The sequence below is a fragment of the Balaenoptera musculus genome, chromosome 11, assembly GCF_009873245.2.
Source record: "Balaenoptera musculus isolate JJ_BM4_2016_0621 chromosome 11, mBalMus1.pri.v3, whole genome shotgun sequence".
In the NCBI taxonomy this organism is placed as follows: Eukaryota; Metazoa; Chordata; class Mammalia; order Artiodactyla; family Balaenopteridae; genus Balaenoptera; species Balaenoptera musculus.
The window spans coordinates 33,520,751-33,534,699 of NC_045795.1; the positions used below are offsets into that span (position 1 = coordinate 33,520,751).

At 56.4% G+C, this 13,949-nt stretch overlaps 1 protein-coding gene across 3 annotated transcripts in view; it reads right to left on the reverse strand.

Moving 5' to 3' along the window:
- Positions 1 to 13,949, reverse strand: part of FOXP4 (forkhead box P4) — a 51,374-nt gene that overhangs the window by 14,957 nt on the left and 22,468 nt on the right. For all 3 annotated transcript variants that reach the window (XR_005021898.1, XM_036869473.1, XM_036869474.1), the window contains exon 3: positions 5,673 to 5,768. Coding sequence is in view for 2 of the 3 variants with exons in the window: in XM_036869473.1 (XP_036725368.1) it covers positions 5,673 to 5,768 (96 nt within the window). In the remaining variant the exon portion in view is untranslated. The remainder of the gene's footprint in view (positions 1 to 5,672; positions 5,769 to 13,949) is intronic.

The window sequence follows — 13,949 nt, forward strand, 5'->3', positions numbered from 1 at the left end:
TGCCGACTCCTGCTCAGTCTGTTCTGAGAACACGATCCACAAGGTGGGCCTGGCCAGGAGGGCAGCCTGCAGCCATGGGAAGGTTTCAAAATGTAGCCCACACGGCACGAGGACCTGGACTTTGGCCCCTCTCACATGCGTGTCACGTACTCCAGCACACCTGTCTAGGCGGCACACACGGTGACCGGGAGCTGACGCCCAGGGAGCACCATGAGGGCCACCCTGTGTGAGTGTGTACGTGTAATCACCTAACTAGGTCCAAGTGGGGTGGAAAGGACACCACGCAGAGACGCGGGGAGAGGCAGGCTGCTCCTCCTCGCTCTGCAATGAACTTGCCAAGTGACCTCCAGCCATTCACTGGCTGTCTCTGGGGTGTCAGTTTCCTCAACCATAAAACAGAGATGCCTCCTTCCAGCTGGAACTTGCAGGATTCTCATAGTAGGGCAGCTTTCTGCCCCCTGTCCTGGGTGAGGCCTCTATAGGAGGCCCAGAGAATCTAGCTACAGGCAAAAGGTTCAGGGAAAAGCAGTATCATCATTCTTTTCCCAGTTCCCACCTTCCCTGAAACCCCTAGCCTGTGCAGTCATAGCCTGGGTAGTCCAAGTTGCAACACTGTCTTGATGCCCTGTTTTAGCAGAACAGGTGTCCTCACAGGGCAATCGGCCACCCCCATCACTCTTCAAGCCCCATGTGCACAAGTCTCTAATCTCCCGTCTCACTCCCCAGCCCAGCAGAGCTGGCACATGGCAGGCACTCACTAAGTGTGTGCTCCCCCGAGTTGAGTTACCTTCCTGGCAGATCAACCTTGGGGCGGGGAGGGAGGGGTGCTGGTGGGCCAGTCCAGGGGGAGTGTCTTGCAGAGACTTGTCCTGGTCAGGACAGCACAGGTTATGTCCCCAGCGGATTCCTGGCCCCTTTCACCTTCCCCCAGCCCCACAGGCGGGGCAGAAGAGGAGGAGTTGGTTCCATTCAGGATCCCTGACAGGGGCAAGGCTCAGCCTCAAGCCACCAGTGAGGGCATCCCCAGGCAGAGGAGCAACGGGGGAAGTGCAGTGGCTCCAGGGACATCGGTAAGTCTCACTGCCCCCACCTCTTCCTGCCCCCCCTTCACTAGTGGCTGAGCTCCAGCCCTGGGCTCCCCTCCTTTACTGCAGCCATCTCTGTGCAAACATCCCTGGAAGGGGTACCTAGCTTTTTAGCCACGGCCACACCGTGTGAATAAAGGCTCTGAGGGGCCTCTAACGAGGAGCCTTAAGTGGCAGGGTTGGGATTCATGCCCAGGTCTGTGTGCTCTGCAGTTCCCGCTGTTCCCACGTCCCGCACCGCCTGCCCCCCCGCCGTGCCCGCCCAGAGCAGGTCTTGAGAAGGGTTAGGAGAGTGTGTGGAAATGGAACCATCCAGGGAGCTCAAGGGTTCAATGAGGCTAGAGATCCCAAAGGCCAACCTCTCTCGTTACAACTGTCTCCTGGGGAGGCTCGGGAAAGCCAGGCTGCAGGGCTGTTCTGGTCCCCACTCTTGGAGGGGCAGGCCATGGCACAGATCCAGCCCCCCCTTGCAGAGCCAGGCTGTATCCTTTGCTGGGTGCTCCCGAGGCAGCTGCATACCTGTCCTTTGACATGGGGGCCCCCAACATGGTGGAGCTCAGAGCCCTGGATTTCTGAGTCAGATGGCCCAGGTTCTTGTCCCTGACATTGACTATCCTTTGAAATCACCAAGCCTCACTTTCTGCATCTGCTAACTGGGCTTTGGCACATCTGCCCTCCCCGCTTCACACGACTACTCAAGATGATGTTGTTGGCGGCTGATTACGTGCCAGGCGTGCCAGGTGCTTGGCTAAGCCCTTTATGTGTATTATCTCCCTGAATCCTCACAGCAGCCCTGGGAGGAAGGTACCATCATTGTCACCATTTTAGAGATGAGAAAACCGAGGCCTAGAGGGACAGTGGGGGAAGGAGTAAGTGAAAGTGATTTGTATGGCCATGAAATTCTACACAAATGTAAAGAAAATTACTTTTTAAAACATTCTGGATTTTCCTTTTCCCTTCTTTCCCTCCCCTCTTCCACGAGTGCACCTTAGGCACGCCAGGGCCCCAACGTTCCGGCCCCAGGGGCATTACGTGGCAAGGGTCACTTTGGGCAAAAGCTCTGGGCCTCCCATGCTCATGGCTGTGAGAACTGAACTAGAGGAGATGGACAGGGCCCCCAGCCGAGGAGACTGAGCCTAGACACCCAGGAGGTCTTTCCAGGCACCAGGGGTGTGAGTCACTGCGAGTGGCCTGCAGGAAAGGATGTGGTATTTCCTTCCTTGGGGCTTTCCTACTTGGAGGCAGGGGAATGGAAGAGATGACCTTGGAAGGCCTCCCCGGCCCCTGCTGTTCCTGCCAGTTGGCTGAGCTGCTGGCTGGAGAGGCGGCTGCAGTAATCTGGATGGATTACCTTGTGTGTACTTGTCTTGAAGGTGGCCCAGCGGGGTCAAGAAAGGTCAGTGAGGCGGCAGCTGCCTGCTATCTCCTGAGCTGGCTGAGCCCATCCCTTCCCCTCACACCCCTTGGGGGTTCTGAGGACTGAGCTTGAGCTCCCCTGGTGTCCCCACTGACCCCTCACCAGGCTGGGATGTGTCAGGATGGGTACCGTCAGCTAGTCAGCCCAGCGAGGCCCGTGAGTCACCATCTGGAGGGCGGCCAGGGCAGCTAAATGCTTACAAAAGCCCTGGCAGTGTGAGCCCCGGGCAAAATGCCCGACAGCTGCCTCCAGCCCCTCCCTCAGGGACCCTGCTCAGGCCTGGAGCCCTCCAACCACCATGTAAATCACCGTGGGGCAGACACCAGGTGATTTACAAAATCATCTCGTTTTATCCTCACCATCCTAGGGGATAGATGCTGTTATTAGCCCCATTTTGCAGATGAGGCAGCTCAGGCCCAGAGAGGTTAAGAAACTTGTCCAAAGTCACACAGCTGACAAGGGGCAGAGCCAGGATTTTAACCCAAACAACTAGCTCCAGAACTCAAAAGTTTCCTGCCTACACTGTGATACTGCCACGTGCTTAGCATAGTTGTGAACTGCAGTCCCCAGTACAGAGCCCTGGCCCGATGGTTCTCTGGGCTTGGGGAGATGGGGGTTCTTGGGGCCATGTCTGAACTTCTCCAGGAGCCTGGAGCCCCAACCCTGGATACCTTCCTTGCCTCTCATCCCCACCCTCAGGTTCATAATCTCCAAGGAAGTGGGGCTTCTGACCCCGCGTGGGGTCCAGGGCCTAGAAACAGCTTTTCTAAGAACTCAAGGCTGGTGGTGGGATCGGGGAGAGCGTATTTTGTTGATCCGGAGCCTGAATCAAGTGGGTAATGCAGATCAATGGCAGCCTCTTTCCCAGTGGTCCCCAACTCAAGGCAGGATTGCCTGCCCACTCACCTCCCAGCTGTGTTCACCACCCCTCTCTTAGAGCCAGCTTCAGAAGAGTTTCTAAAACCATATTAGGTCTCCAGCTCCAGCCTGGAGATTGCCTGGTTTGTCCCTGGGCCTGGGCCCCAGGCAGGGAGAGCTCAATCACAGAAGGCAGCACAGGTAGCTGGGAGTGTGGGCAGAAGGTTGGCTAGGGCAGGCCCCTGAGCTGTGCCCAGCCCTCGTCTCATCTTCTCAGCCCCCTTGCCATTTCTAGAAGTTCTTCTTGGTGTCTCACCACGATCTTTCTTGCTGCAGCTCCAGCCAGGACTGAGGACTACCTTCTGGTCATTTGCAAGGGAGTTTAACCTAAACTAAGCTCTGGCCTAGTCTCCCCACTCACCCAGGGACCCCGATTCCAAGACTTAAGAGGTTGAGTTTGGGTCCTTGATTCTGGCACCAAATTGTATCCATCCCAACTCTCAGCCTCTAAATAAGCTTCCTCTATGTCAGGTACCATCCCTGCTCCTCCCAGCCCAGCATACACGGTAAGCACTCTGCAAATGTTGTCAGTTTAGGAAGTACTGAGTAAGTGTTTGTTGAGTGACCCCTCTCGTTTTTGGGGGGTGGGGGTGATCTCCGAAGGAAGATTCCACAGCCTCCTTTCCTTTCTTAATTATTTCAGATCCTACCCTTCTTACCCTGCTGCAAAGTCCTTCCCGATGTCTGACCTCAGTCCCTCCAACTACCATCCAGCTCCCTCCCTCTTACTTGGGTCAGGAGACCCTCTCTGGGTTGGGGAACATTCCTACTGTTCCCCAGCCTACCCCTCCCTGTTCTTAGAAGTGGGTACTAGGCTGGGCCCAGGGTAGAAAATTCAGAACAGATTCAGAACAGTAGCCCGAGGGCCACTTCAGACCCAGGGAATATATGGGGGGCTCCCTAATTCAAAGAGACCCAGTCCTGACACTCCGGGGGCATGAGAACCTACTACCTCATTCCAGTGTGAGAACTTTCTTCTTCCCGTTAGCGGCTATCCGAACTGTCCTCCCCTTCCCCGCCCAGGCCACTACCCCTCTTTGCCCAACTCCTCCCCCTGAGGGCTGTCTCATTAGGTTGGAGACTTTTAAAAGAGGGTCACTGCTCAGGCCCCACAACTGTCCTGTCCACAACTGTCCTGTCCGGCACCTTCAACTTCTTGAAAGCACTTTCGGAACGTAAGCTTGTTTCACAGAAAACCCAGATATGCCCTCGGAGCCGGAGCCGCAGAGCACTGGAATCTGCCCCAGGACAAACCCAGTCCCGGGTCCTTCTCCGGCCACCCTGTACCCCCTCCCTGCCCTGCTCCTCTCATCCCCCCACTCCCTCAGCACCCCACCCTTCAGGCTTCAGTGCTTTGCGGATCGGATCGTGCTCACCCTTCCTCCTTTAGATAAACTTCCTTCCAAAGCCCCGCTTAGTCCCCTCCCCAATTTGGAGCCAACACCCCTGCCCCCCGCCCTCCCCCCCGCCCCCCACCCCCCGGCCAAGAGGGGTGGGGAGAGCGAGGAAGCCCGGCTGCCGGGGGGAGGGGGAGGGGAGCCAGGGGGAGGGGAACGGGCTGCCCGCGGAGCTGTGACCCACCCCGACTCAGACGGCAATTCTCCCAAGTTCTTTGTGACACAAAAGGTAAACAGAAGGCCTGGCTTACCCCCGCCCCCAACCCCATCTCCCCTCCCCTCCCCCAGCCAGCCAGATGGGCCGGCACGCTGCGGGGAAGGGAGAGGGGGACAAAAAGGGCAGATTGTGCAAAGAAAAACAAAAGAGACAGAGAGACATCAAGAGACAGGAAACGTGGGGAGACAGAGAGAGTTGGTGGGTGAGAGACAAGGAGGTGGGGGGAGGGCGTGGTGGCCTCAGCAAGTGAGAGAGCCTGGGAGGGGAGCAGAGAGGGATGGGCCGAGTGACCCAGAAGTGCCAGGGAGAGACCCTGAGGGCAGAGCCAGGGAAGAGGAGGCAGGCAGACAGGTACAGAGGCAGAGGGCTCAGGCAGACTCAAACTCCGAGCGACAGACGCGAGGCTTGGTGGAGGAAGGGCTGGGCGGTCAGGTGCAGATGAGAAGGTGGTGTTTCTTCACCTGCCCCTGCAGTGACTGCAGTCCCCTCTGGAAAGCCGCCCCCTCTCTGGCACTGGGGATGGGCCAGAGCAACTCCAGCCGGTCCTTCCCCTCCCTGGTCCTTCCCCTCCCTCGGTGCCAAGCCCACCCTCCGACCTGGCCCCAGCCCAGCCCAGTACAGGAGGGCATCCTCCTCACCTGCACGGCAGAGGCCGACTGCTTGCTGTCATTGTTCCCTGGGGAGCTCAGGCCCGAGGCCTGCTGCAGCAGGAACTGCCGGGCCACTTGGAGAGCCTGCAAGACAGGGGCGAATCAGTGCTCCGGCTGCTCCAGCAGACGTGGGAGGGCAAGGGTCAGTGCAGGATCCTGGATTCAGGGAGCGTTTGGAGAGAATAAAGGGGAGGAGGTCAGGGTCATGTAGAAGGTCTTGGCGATGAGTGAGAGGGTCACGGGGTCCACCTGGGCTAGGGGATAAGGATATAGGTAGGAGCCACTGAGAGGAGCTGCCAGGCTTTGGGGATCAGAACCTGTAGGGACTCACTCTGGGACCTGGTGAGGTTTTGTTGGGACTCAATGGGGGCAGCAAATGGGTCAGTGGTCAAAACAAGGACCCAGGAGAAAGTACAGTGGTGGACTCAGGCTATTAATAGTAGGTACAATTTGTCGAGCATCTACTATGTGTCAGGCACTTTACAGACAAGATGTCATTTAATCCTCTCCAGGGAGGGTGTGAGGTAGGGATTATCAGTCCCATTTTGCAGATGAGGAAACTGAAGTTAAGTAATATGCCCAAGGTCACACAGCTAGGAAGCGTCAGAGTCAGGATTTGAGACCAAGAACCCTGGCTCCAAGGCCATCTGCCTTACTAGGTGGTCAGTCTGGGGGCTATGGGAGTAGCATTCACTTGGAGTCGGAGCACACAGTTGGGGGGATGAGGGTGGAGTCTCAGGGTCTCAGGGTCTGAGCGCTACGTGGCTTTATGAGTCGGGGCAGGAGGTCTGGGAGCAGGGCCTTGTGGCGCTGGGGGAATTGGATCAAGTCCTGAAGGGAGTGTGTGAAGTATCAGTGAGTTACACTGACTGTAGTGGTCGGGGCTTGGAGGCCACGGTGGCTCAGACTGGACTCTTGAGCCGGTGGGATCATGAGAACGGGAGGTGCACGGAGTCTGCAGGAGGAGCCTCTCCGGCCAGGCCATGGGCCTAGGAGGTGGGTGGACGAGCAGTGAGAGGTTGAATAGGAGAGGTCAGGTAGGAGACAGAGGCCAGGAAGTTCTCTGTAAGGTCAGCCAAGCCCTCCATCCCCCGCCACTCCAGGTCAGTAGGGGGCTCAGAGGCAGGGGATGTGGGGACCTGTCCTGAATCCACATTTCAGGAGCACAAAATATACCCAGGTTCCTCAAAGATCTCCTTGGGGGCCAGAGCAGTTGTGTCCAGGCCTTTGACAGGGGGGCGTGGCATCAGGCAGACCTGGGTTTGAAGCCCAGTTGTGCCGCCTACCAGTAGTGTGACCTTGGGCAAGTTATCCCCTATCTTTGTGTTCCAGTCTGCTCCGCAAAACTGGGCCACTACCTAACTCTGAAATACGTGCGGGTGGGGGTGGGGTGTTAAAGGACCAATGCTTGGCACTTGGTCGGCATTCGAGGAGCATCCGCTTCCTTCCTGTATCCTGAATCTCTCACCTCCTCCAGCCTCTCCCCAGCGCACCTATTAAATGCAACAGGCCACCTGTGGCTTCCTCGCACATCTATCCACACACACACTTGTCTGTCCTCACGTGGACTTCCGCTCTCCTACCCACCGCGAGCACCACCACGGCAGACCTATAAGGTGGGACACGGATGCACTCATAGCCCCCCACCCCGCCACTCAGCAAACACTTAGCAAACACTTAGGGGGCGCCCACTGTACACCAAGCATATATACACACCCCCTTCGCAGCCCTTTCATTGAATAGCTGAGCCTCCCTGAGGCTTAAACCTAGTTTACCTTAGGACAGTACCTAATACACCCTGGCGTATCTATGGGAGCGTGTCCCAGGGCAGACCTGGCATCCAGATTGGCATGCCCCTCACCAGTGCCCCAGATCCTAGGCCTCTTCCACGCCCCTCTTCCCCGGAAGAGGAGTGGCCCGGGGTTGCTTCTCTTCAAGATTCACATCAGAAAGTAGAAATCTGACCTGGGTCAAGGGCTCTGAGAGGCTGTGGGAGGAGGTGCAGGGTGAAGAAGAGGGGAAGGAGGTGGTCAGCTGGTCATCCGGAAGGGGCCCTGCCTCTATGTGCCTCGTTTTTAGGGACCCCCCCCAGGTGTAATGACACAGGCTTGACAGATGCTCTTTGTCCTCCAAAGGTAGAGATGGGGTAGAGGGGTCAGAGATCAGGGGGCAAGGTGGGTGAAGAGGATGGCTCAGGGCTGGCAGCCCAGGTGACCCAGAGGGGATGCTGGTCAGGGTGGGGGGAGGAAGCCCCCCCACCAATCCCTGGTGGGAAGAGGGGAGCCACAGGGGAGGGTTTTCCAGGGGAAGTTGGAGGGGAGTCCCGAGCAGTCTCCTGGTGGGGGGAGTGGCCTGGGGGGCTGGATTCTCTCCCCACTGACTCACTTACTTTGTGGTCCCCTGGAGCATGAAATTACAAGATTTGCAGGAAAAAAAATGACAGGGCCTTGCAATCTCATTCCTGTGAGACCTCTCTGCGACAGGCCCCACCCCTCCTATCACTCTGCGCCTTTCCTCCCCCTTAGGCCAGGTGACAGGGGACCAGGTGAGACTCTAGGCCTGGCCAGGTTGTCACTTCCTCTGACCTCCCACCCTTCCCCCCACACTCCTTCCTTCCCGCCAGGGATGGTGATAGGTGCTGGGGATACAGAGAAACAGAACTTGGCCCTGCCCCAGGGCTCAGGGCCTGGTGCTGTGATGAGACGCCCGTCACAGACTGAGGTAGAGATGGACACCAGCACCGGGGCCCAGACGAGGTGGCAGCACTGACTGGAGGCTGGAAGGGCAGGCTCAGCAAGTGGACAAGGAGGGTGAAGGGTGAAGGGCGTTCCAGGCACAGCGACCCTCACACCACAGATGACTGAAATAGCCGGTGAGTCTGGGGACCTGGAAACCACTTGCAGGGACAGAAAATCGGGCTGTGTTGGAGGTAAGTAGCCAGAGAGGCTGGAGGAGCCCACGGGGTCTGCTCCTCTAGGCACTTCATTCATTCATCCTTCACTCATTCCTTCATTCACTTTCATGGCCACCCACCTCATACTGGCTTGGAGAAGATGGGGAGGTGACAGTGGGCAGCACACGCTCATTTCATGGACTTTGCTTACAGCCCAGCCTTGACCCAATTAGGGACTTGGTACCACCTGAAGATCACCCTATAGGTGCCCAGGGGTGAGGGTGATGGGCAGACCCTGGGTTTGGGGCCCAGTCTCCCCTCCCCAGATGGCCTGGACATGTCACTGACTGCTCAGCGCCCTGTAATGCTGCTCCATCCCCCACCCCCATCTGGACCCCTAGCCAGGGATGGTGCTCTGGGAGGGGTGGGGGAGGCCCTCTGGCCTAGGATGTCCTCCTCCAGGGTGGTCACCCAAGGGATCAGGTAGGTCTAAGACTTTCTAAAGCCCCATCCGAGCCACAGTTGCCACTCTGGCACACCAGGCATGGGTCTGCACTGCCTGCCGTGGCTGGGGCCTGATACACGGGGTTCAGTTTCCCTTCCTTGTGGGCCAGATACAGCTTTGGGTAGGAAGAGGCATTGAGAATCCCACCAGGGAGAAGGCATGGGGTGGGGGGGCTCAGGGCAGAATGGGAGATTGGGAGCCATTTGGCCTTTTAAACCTTATTTTCCTGCTCCCTCCACCCCTCAGACTGAAAACTAAATGCCCAGCTCTGTGGTTTGGGGAATGAAGTCTAGTTTTCCTCTAAAGGAAGCAGTACTGGTCCATTCAGGGCCCGGACCCTGGTCAAAGGGATCTGGATCCAAATCCTGGCTCCACCAAATACTGAGTGACCTTTGGTAAGTCACATCACTGCTCTGAGCCTCAGTTTCTTCCTGTGTAAAATGGGAATAACCCTGTAGTCAGCTCACAGGTTTGCTGTGAAGAATACATGTGACGGTGTGCATGGAGTACTTGGCACAGTGCTGGCACTCAGTGGGTCCTGGATGGACGTTAACTCTTGTGATTGTGATTATTGATCTTTCACCTTCCCAGGCAGCTCCTGATCATTTGTCCAGTGCCACCCAGAAGGACTTGTTAACCAAGCCCTTTTCTATCTACACCCACCCCCATTCCCCCTCAAGCCTAAGAACTCAGTCTCGCTAATGAAGCCGAACTCTCCTCCCCCAACCGCCCATTCAGAAGTGATTAGCAGGAGCTTCACAATTAGGAACAAATGGCTTATAACGGATGGCATCCAGGGAGGGCGGCGGGGTTGGAGGGGACTGAAGCTAGTGCTTTGAGGGCAACAGGGAGCTGCTATGAAAAGAAAAACAAGTCTTGGGGGCAGATGCATCTCTCATCTGCGGGATGAGACTACACCCTCATTTCTGTCTTGGAGAATTTGGGGGAGGACCAGCATCCTCTCTGTGGAGGCCAGGTGAAGGGCTGTTTACTGGTTCTTTCTCCAGGCTGGAGGATTCCAGGTCTGTGTCGGGGTCCCAGCCTTACTCTGTGCGTTTGGGAGGGCGGGGACCTGGTGCTCAGGGAGACAAGCACGAAGGACTGAACTTTGAGAACAGAGAAGCAGAGTCACGCAGGTCACAGACCTGGTGAGCTGGAGTGTTAGAGGGTATCTAGTCTAGTGTTTTCCCAATTGCTGGTCATGAGTTAATGGTGGGTCATATAATATCAATTTAGAAGGTCAGAAAAATAGGAAAAAATACACACACACACATGAAAACATGAGAGTTACTAGGTAAGCATAAGCATTGTTTCGTGAAACTCTTGTGTGCTGCCACTCCAAATAAAAGGCATTTCTTACGGCAGACCTCCAGCAAAAAGGTTTGTGAAAAGAAACACTTATCTAGTTCACTTTATCGATAAGGAAACGGAGATCTGAAGAGGGGCAGTGAAGCGCCCAAAGTCACACAGCGGCAGAAGCAGAACCTGAATCCCCCTGGGCCTGACACGGGGCTCTCTGCACAGGGATGAGGAGCCAGAAGCTGGGCAGACAGGATGGAGGAACACACCCCCCCCGCCCCCGCCCCAGCAAACTCTGGTCTAATCCCGATGGTGGTAAAGAGCAGCCCAAATAGACAAAACCCAAACTTCTTTTGTCTGCATCTAGCTAATTTTGGCAAAATTGGGATCTCAATTGTCTCAATAATTTCAACTGAGAGCTGGCTCGATTTAGGGGAAGGGGCCCTAGAAGGGTGTTTGGTGGGCTGGCCCACCCCAAACCTGAAAAGCCCTCCCAGGAAGGCCCATCTCACCTGCTCCCCCCCCAACCCCGGAATATGACTTTTGATTCATTTATCTATAATTCAGCGAGTATTTGTGAAGCCCCACAGGGCACTCACACTGTCCTAGACACTGGAGACATGGCGTATTTGCTTTAATGGAGCTCACATTCTAATGGGATGAGACAGACCCTACAGCAAAGCGAAGCGAGCTGTGAGATGATGGCCAGCATTACGCAAAGGACGGCTGGCTGGTTACTTAGATTGTGTGGCCAGGGAAGGCCTCTCGAGGACGCATTTAGGATGAGGGGGCTACTCTTCCAGGGGAGGGTATTCACGGTTGGAAGGAGCTGGTGCAAGAGCCCGGAGGTGGGCATATAAGGCTGGAGCATTATGAACCAAAAAGGCCAGTGTGGCCAAGCTGAGTGGCCTGAGAAGAAGTCCCAGGGGTGAGCCGCAGCCGCATCACCGGGACGATGGCTTTTCATTGCCTTCTACACTCAAGGAAAAATTGTTGGAGGATTTTAAGCAGGAATTGATACAATCTCTGAGAGGAGACACCTAACCCACTGCTAGTAAACAGGAGGTACCTAATAAGTATTTGTTGACTTGAATTAAACAGGAAACGTCTCTCCGTCTACCCCTTGAAATACAAGTCCTCTGGGACCAGAGTGTGGAGGGAAGGGGTGCAGGGAGAAGGGTCAGGGGTCAGGGGCCCCCACCACTAAGGGTGCTGACCTGGGGAGATCCAGGTTCTTCACCAGCCAGGCTTTATCCTCCAGCAAAGAGACATAAAAATGAAATTACACAGAGAAGGGGGGCAAGGAGGATGGGGAAGAGGAGACCATAAAACCCCCGAACTGATTCTACACCTTCTTCCCTTGGAAAAAAAAAAGCTTTTTGGAAAAGGCTGTAAATTTTTTTTACACCAACCTCGTAAAAATGACATCGGCGCATTCTCAAATTAGAACCATTAAAATGAAAACCAGCAACGCGCAGATACAGACAGGCCCACGTGGGTGGGAGATGCACAGACCGGTTTTAGGACCCCTTCACCGCCAAGCGAGCGTCTTGAGAATGCCTCCTCTCCACAGAACAGAATTAACAAATGAACCCAACAGTGCCCAAAAGGGCAAGGCCCTCCCCAGAGGCTCCTTCCTTCCCTCCCTTCGTGCCCCCAGCGGGGAGCAGCCCCAGGCCCATCCAGCCCCTCTGGGCCAAAACCGGCTCCACCAGAAAGGTCCAGCAGTGGCATCCGGGAAGGAGCTGAAATAGTGCGGGGCGGTCCGGTCGCGGGATGGTGGCGCTTCCCCTCAGAGAGACTCCTCCCAGATGCGTCCCAGTAACTGGAGTTCTCCAGAAGGGGGTCTATTCCCAGGCCTGGGTTCAGCGCCACCCTCATGCTAGCCATTCCGCAGGGGCTGTAAGTGTGGGGTTTAGAGAGGGGACTGTGGGGGGCATGCAGTTCCCTCCCCACTGACTCCCATCGGGGCTCCTCAGAATGAAGGGGCTCCAGTAGGAGAAAACCTAGCTCACCAGCTGGGCACTGGCCCTGGGATGCAGCCCATCCCGCTTCAATCCTTCACCCTCAGAAGCGGAAACACTCACCCCCTTTCCCCAGTTCTCCCTGGTCCCCAAACTCCTATCAGTAAGGACAAGAACTCTGGTAACAAAAAGGGGGTGAGAGGGGGAAAAAAGAGGGGGTGTCCGAATTCCACAGCAGAAGGGAAGCCTGGCAGCACAGTGCACTTGCTCTTCCCTAGTCCCAAGGAAGCAGCGGCCTGAGCATCCCTTTCCCAGGCCCCGGGCCCTCTCCTTGACCTTTCTCTCCCCTCTTAGGGAAACTTCCTTTTTTGTTGGACTAGGGGGCAGACACACAAAACAGGGTGGCCTTTGGTTTAGTAACCCAGGAAGGGTGAGAGAAGGGAGGTTAGGTCCTCTCCCCTGCGGCATCCTCTCAGGACCCTGCCTGTTACCTTACTACCCGGGCCCACCTCTCACCTGCTCTCTGTTCCCAAGCAAGAGGGAGCGGTCGGTCGTTTCTAACACTACCCCACAGCTGTCCCGGGTCAGGGACCTCACCCACGGGAACTTTCTAAGTCTCGCCTCTGAGGAGTTCGGGTCCCAGCTCTCCCTCCACGCCCCCAGCACTTCCTGGGAAGGGGCTCACTCTACGGAAAGGAAAGGGGAGTTTGGAGGGTGTAGGACTAGAGATGAAGGAGCAGAATCTGGGGCAGGAGGGTGGGAGTCCCAAAGACTGAAGAAATGGGCCCCAGACCTGAAGACCAAACACAACTGTTGACAGCGTGTGTGAGGTGTCTGGGCTAATTCACCTCTGAAGCCTCCCCTTTCCACCCCATTCCCCTAGAGGAGAGCCAGATGGGGGAGGAGAACAAAAATCTCTTCCATTCTTCTTTCCCCAGCTCCCTGACACTCCCTTCGCCCCATCTCTATGGAGGGGGGTGAGTTAAAAGCCCATGAATGTGCAGAGCCCCCCAACCATTTTGAATCTCCTCACAGGATGTGAACAGGGTGGGATTTGGCCCCAGTTGCCAAGGCAACTGTGGTGGGAGTTCCCAGACGCTAGGCAACCCTCCTGTGACCCCCGCTGACCTGTCACCCCCGCAACCAGAGGACAATAGGAGTGCAGGCTCCGGAGGCCCAGGACGCCTTTCAGCTCAGCCGCGGAGCCAGCAGCCCTGCCCGCCCCCACTGTCTGGCCCAGTCCTCCTGGCCCCAAATCCAGCGAGCATCCAGCTTGGTCCCCAAAACCTCCCCAGGCCCTCCACCTCACCTCCCCAGAGCTGGCACACACTTCTCCCAGCCCTGGCTGCCCCCCATCAGGGATATTTGTGGTCTCTGGGGAAAGCCCTACACACTGGGAACATTTTCATACAGGTGAAATTAGATTAGGAGAAAATGCAGGGGCGACCTTCAAAGAAAAAAGCCATCCTAGAGGGGAAATATGCGGCCGGGGGCCACTGAGGAAGGAGACTTTGTCTTGGTGAAGGAAGGGAGGGGGTTGACGGGCAGCTGGCACGCCTGTTCGGTTCAAGGCATTCTTTAACAGCAGCTGGGGATCACCAACT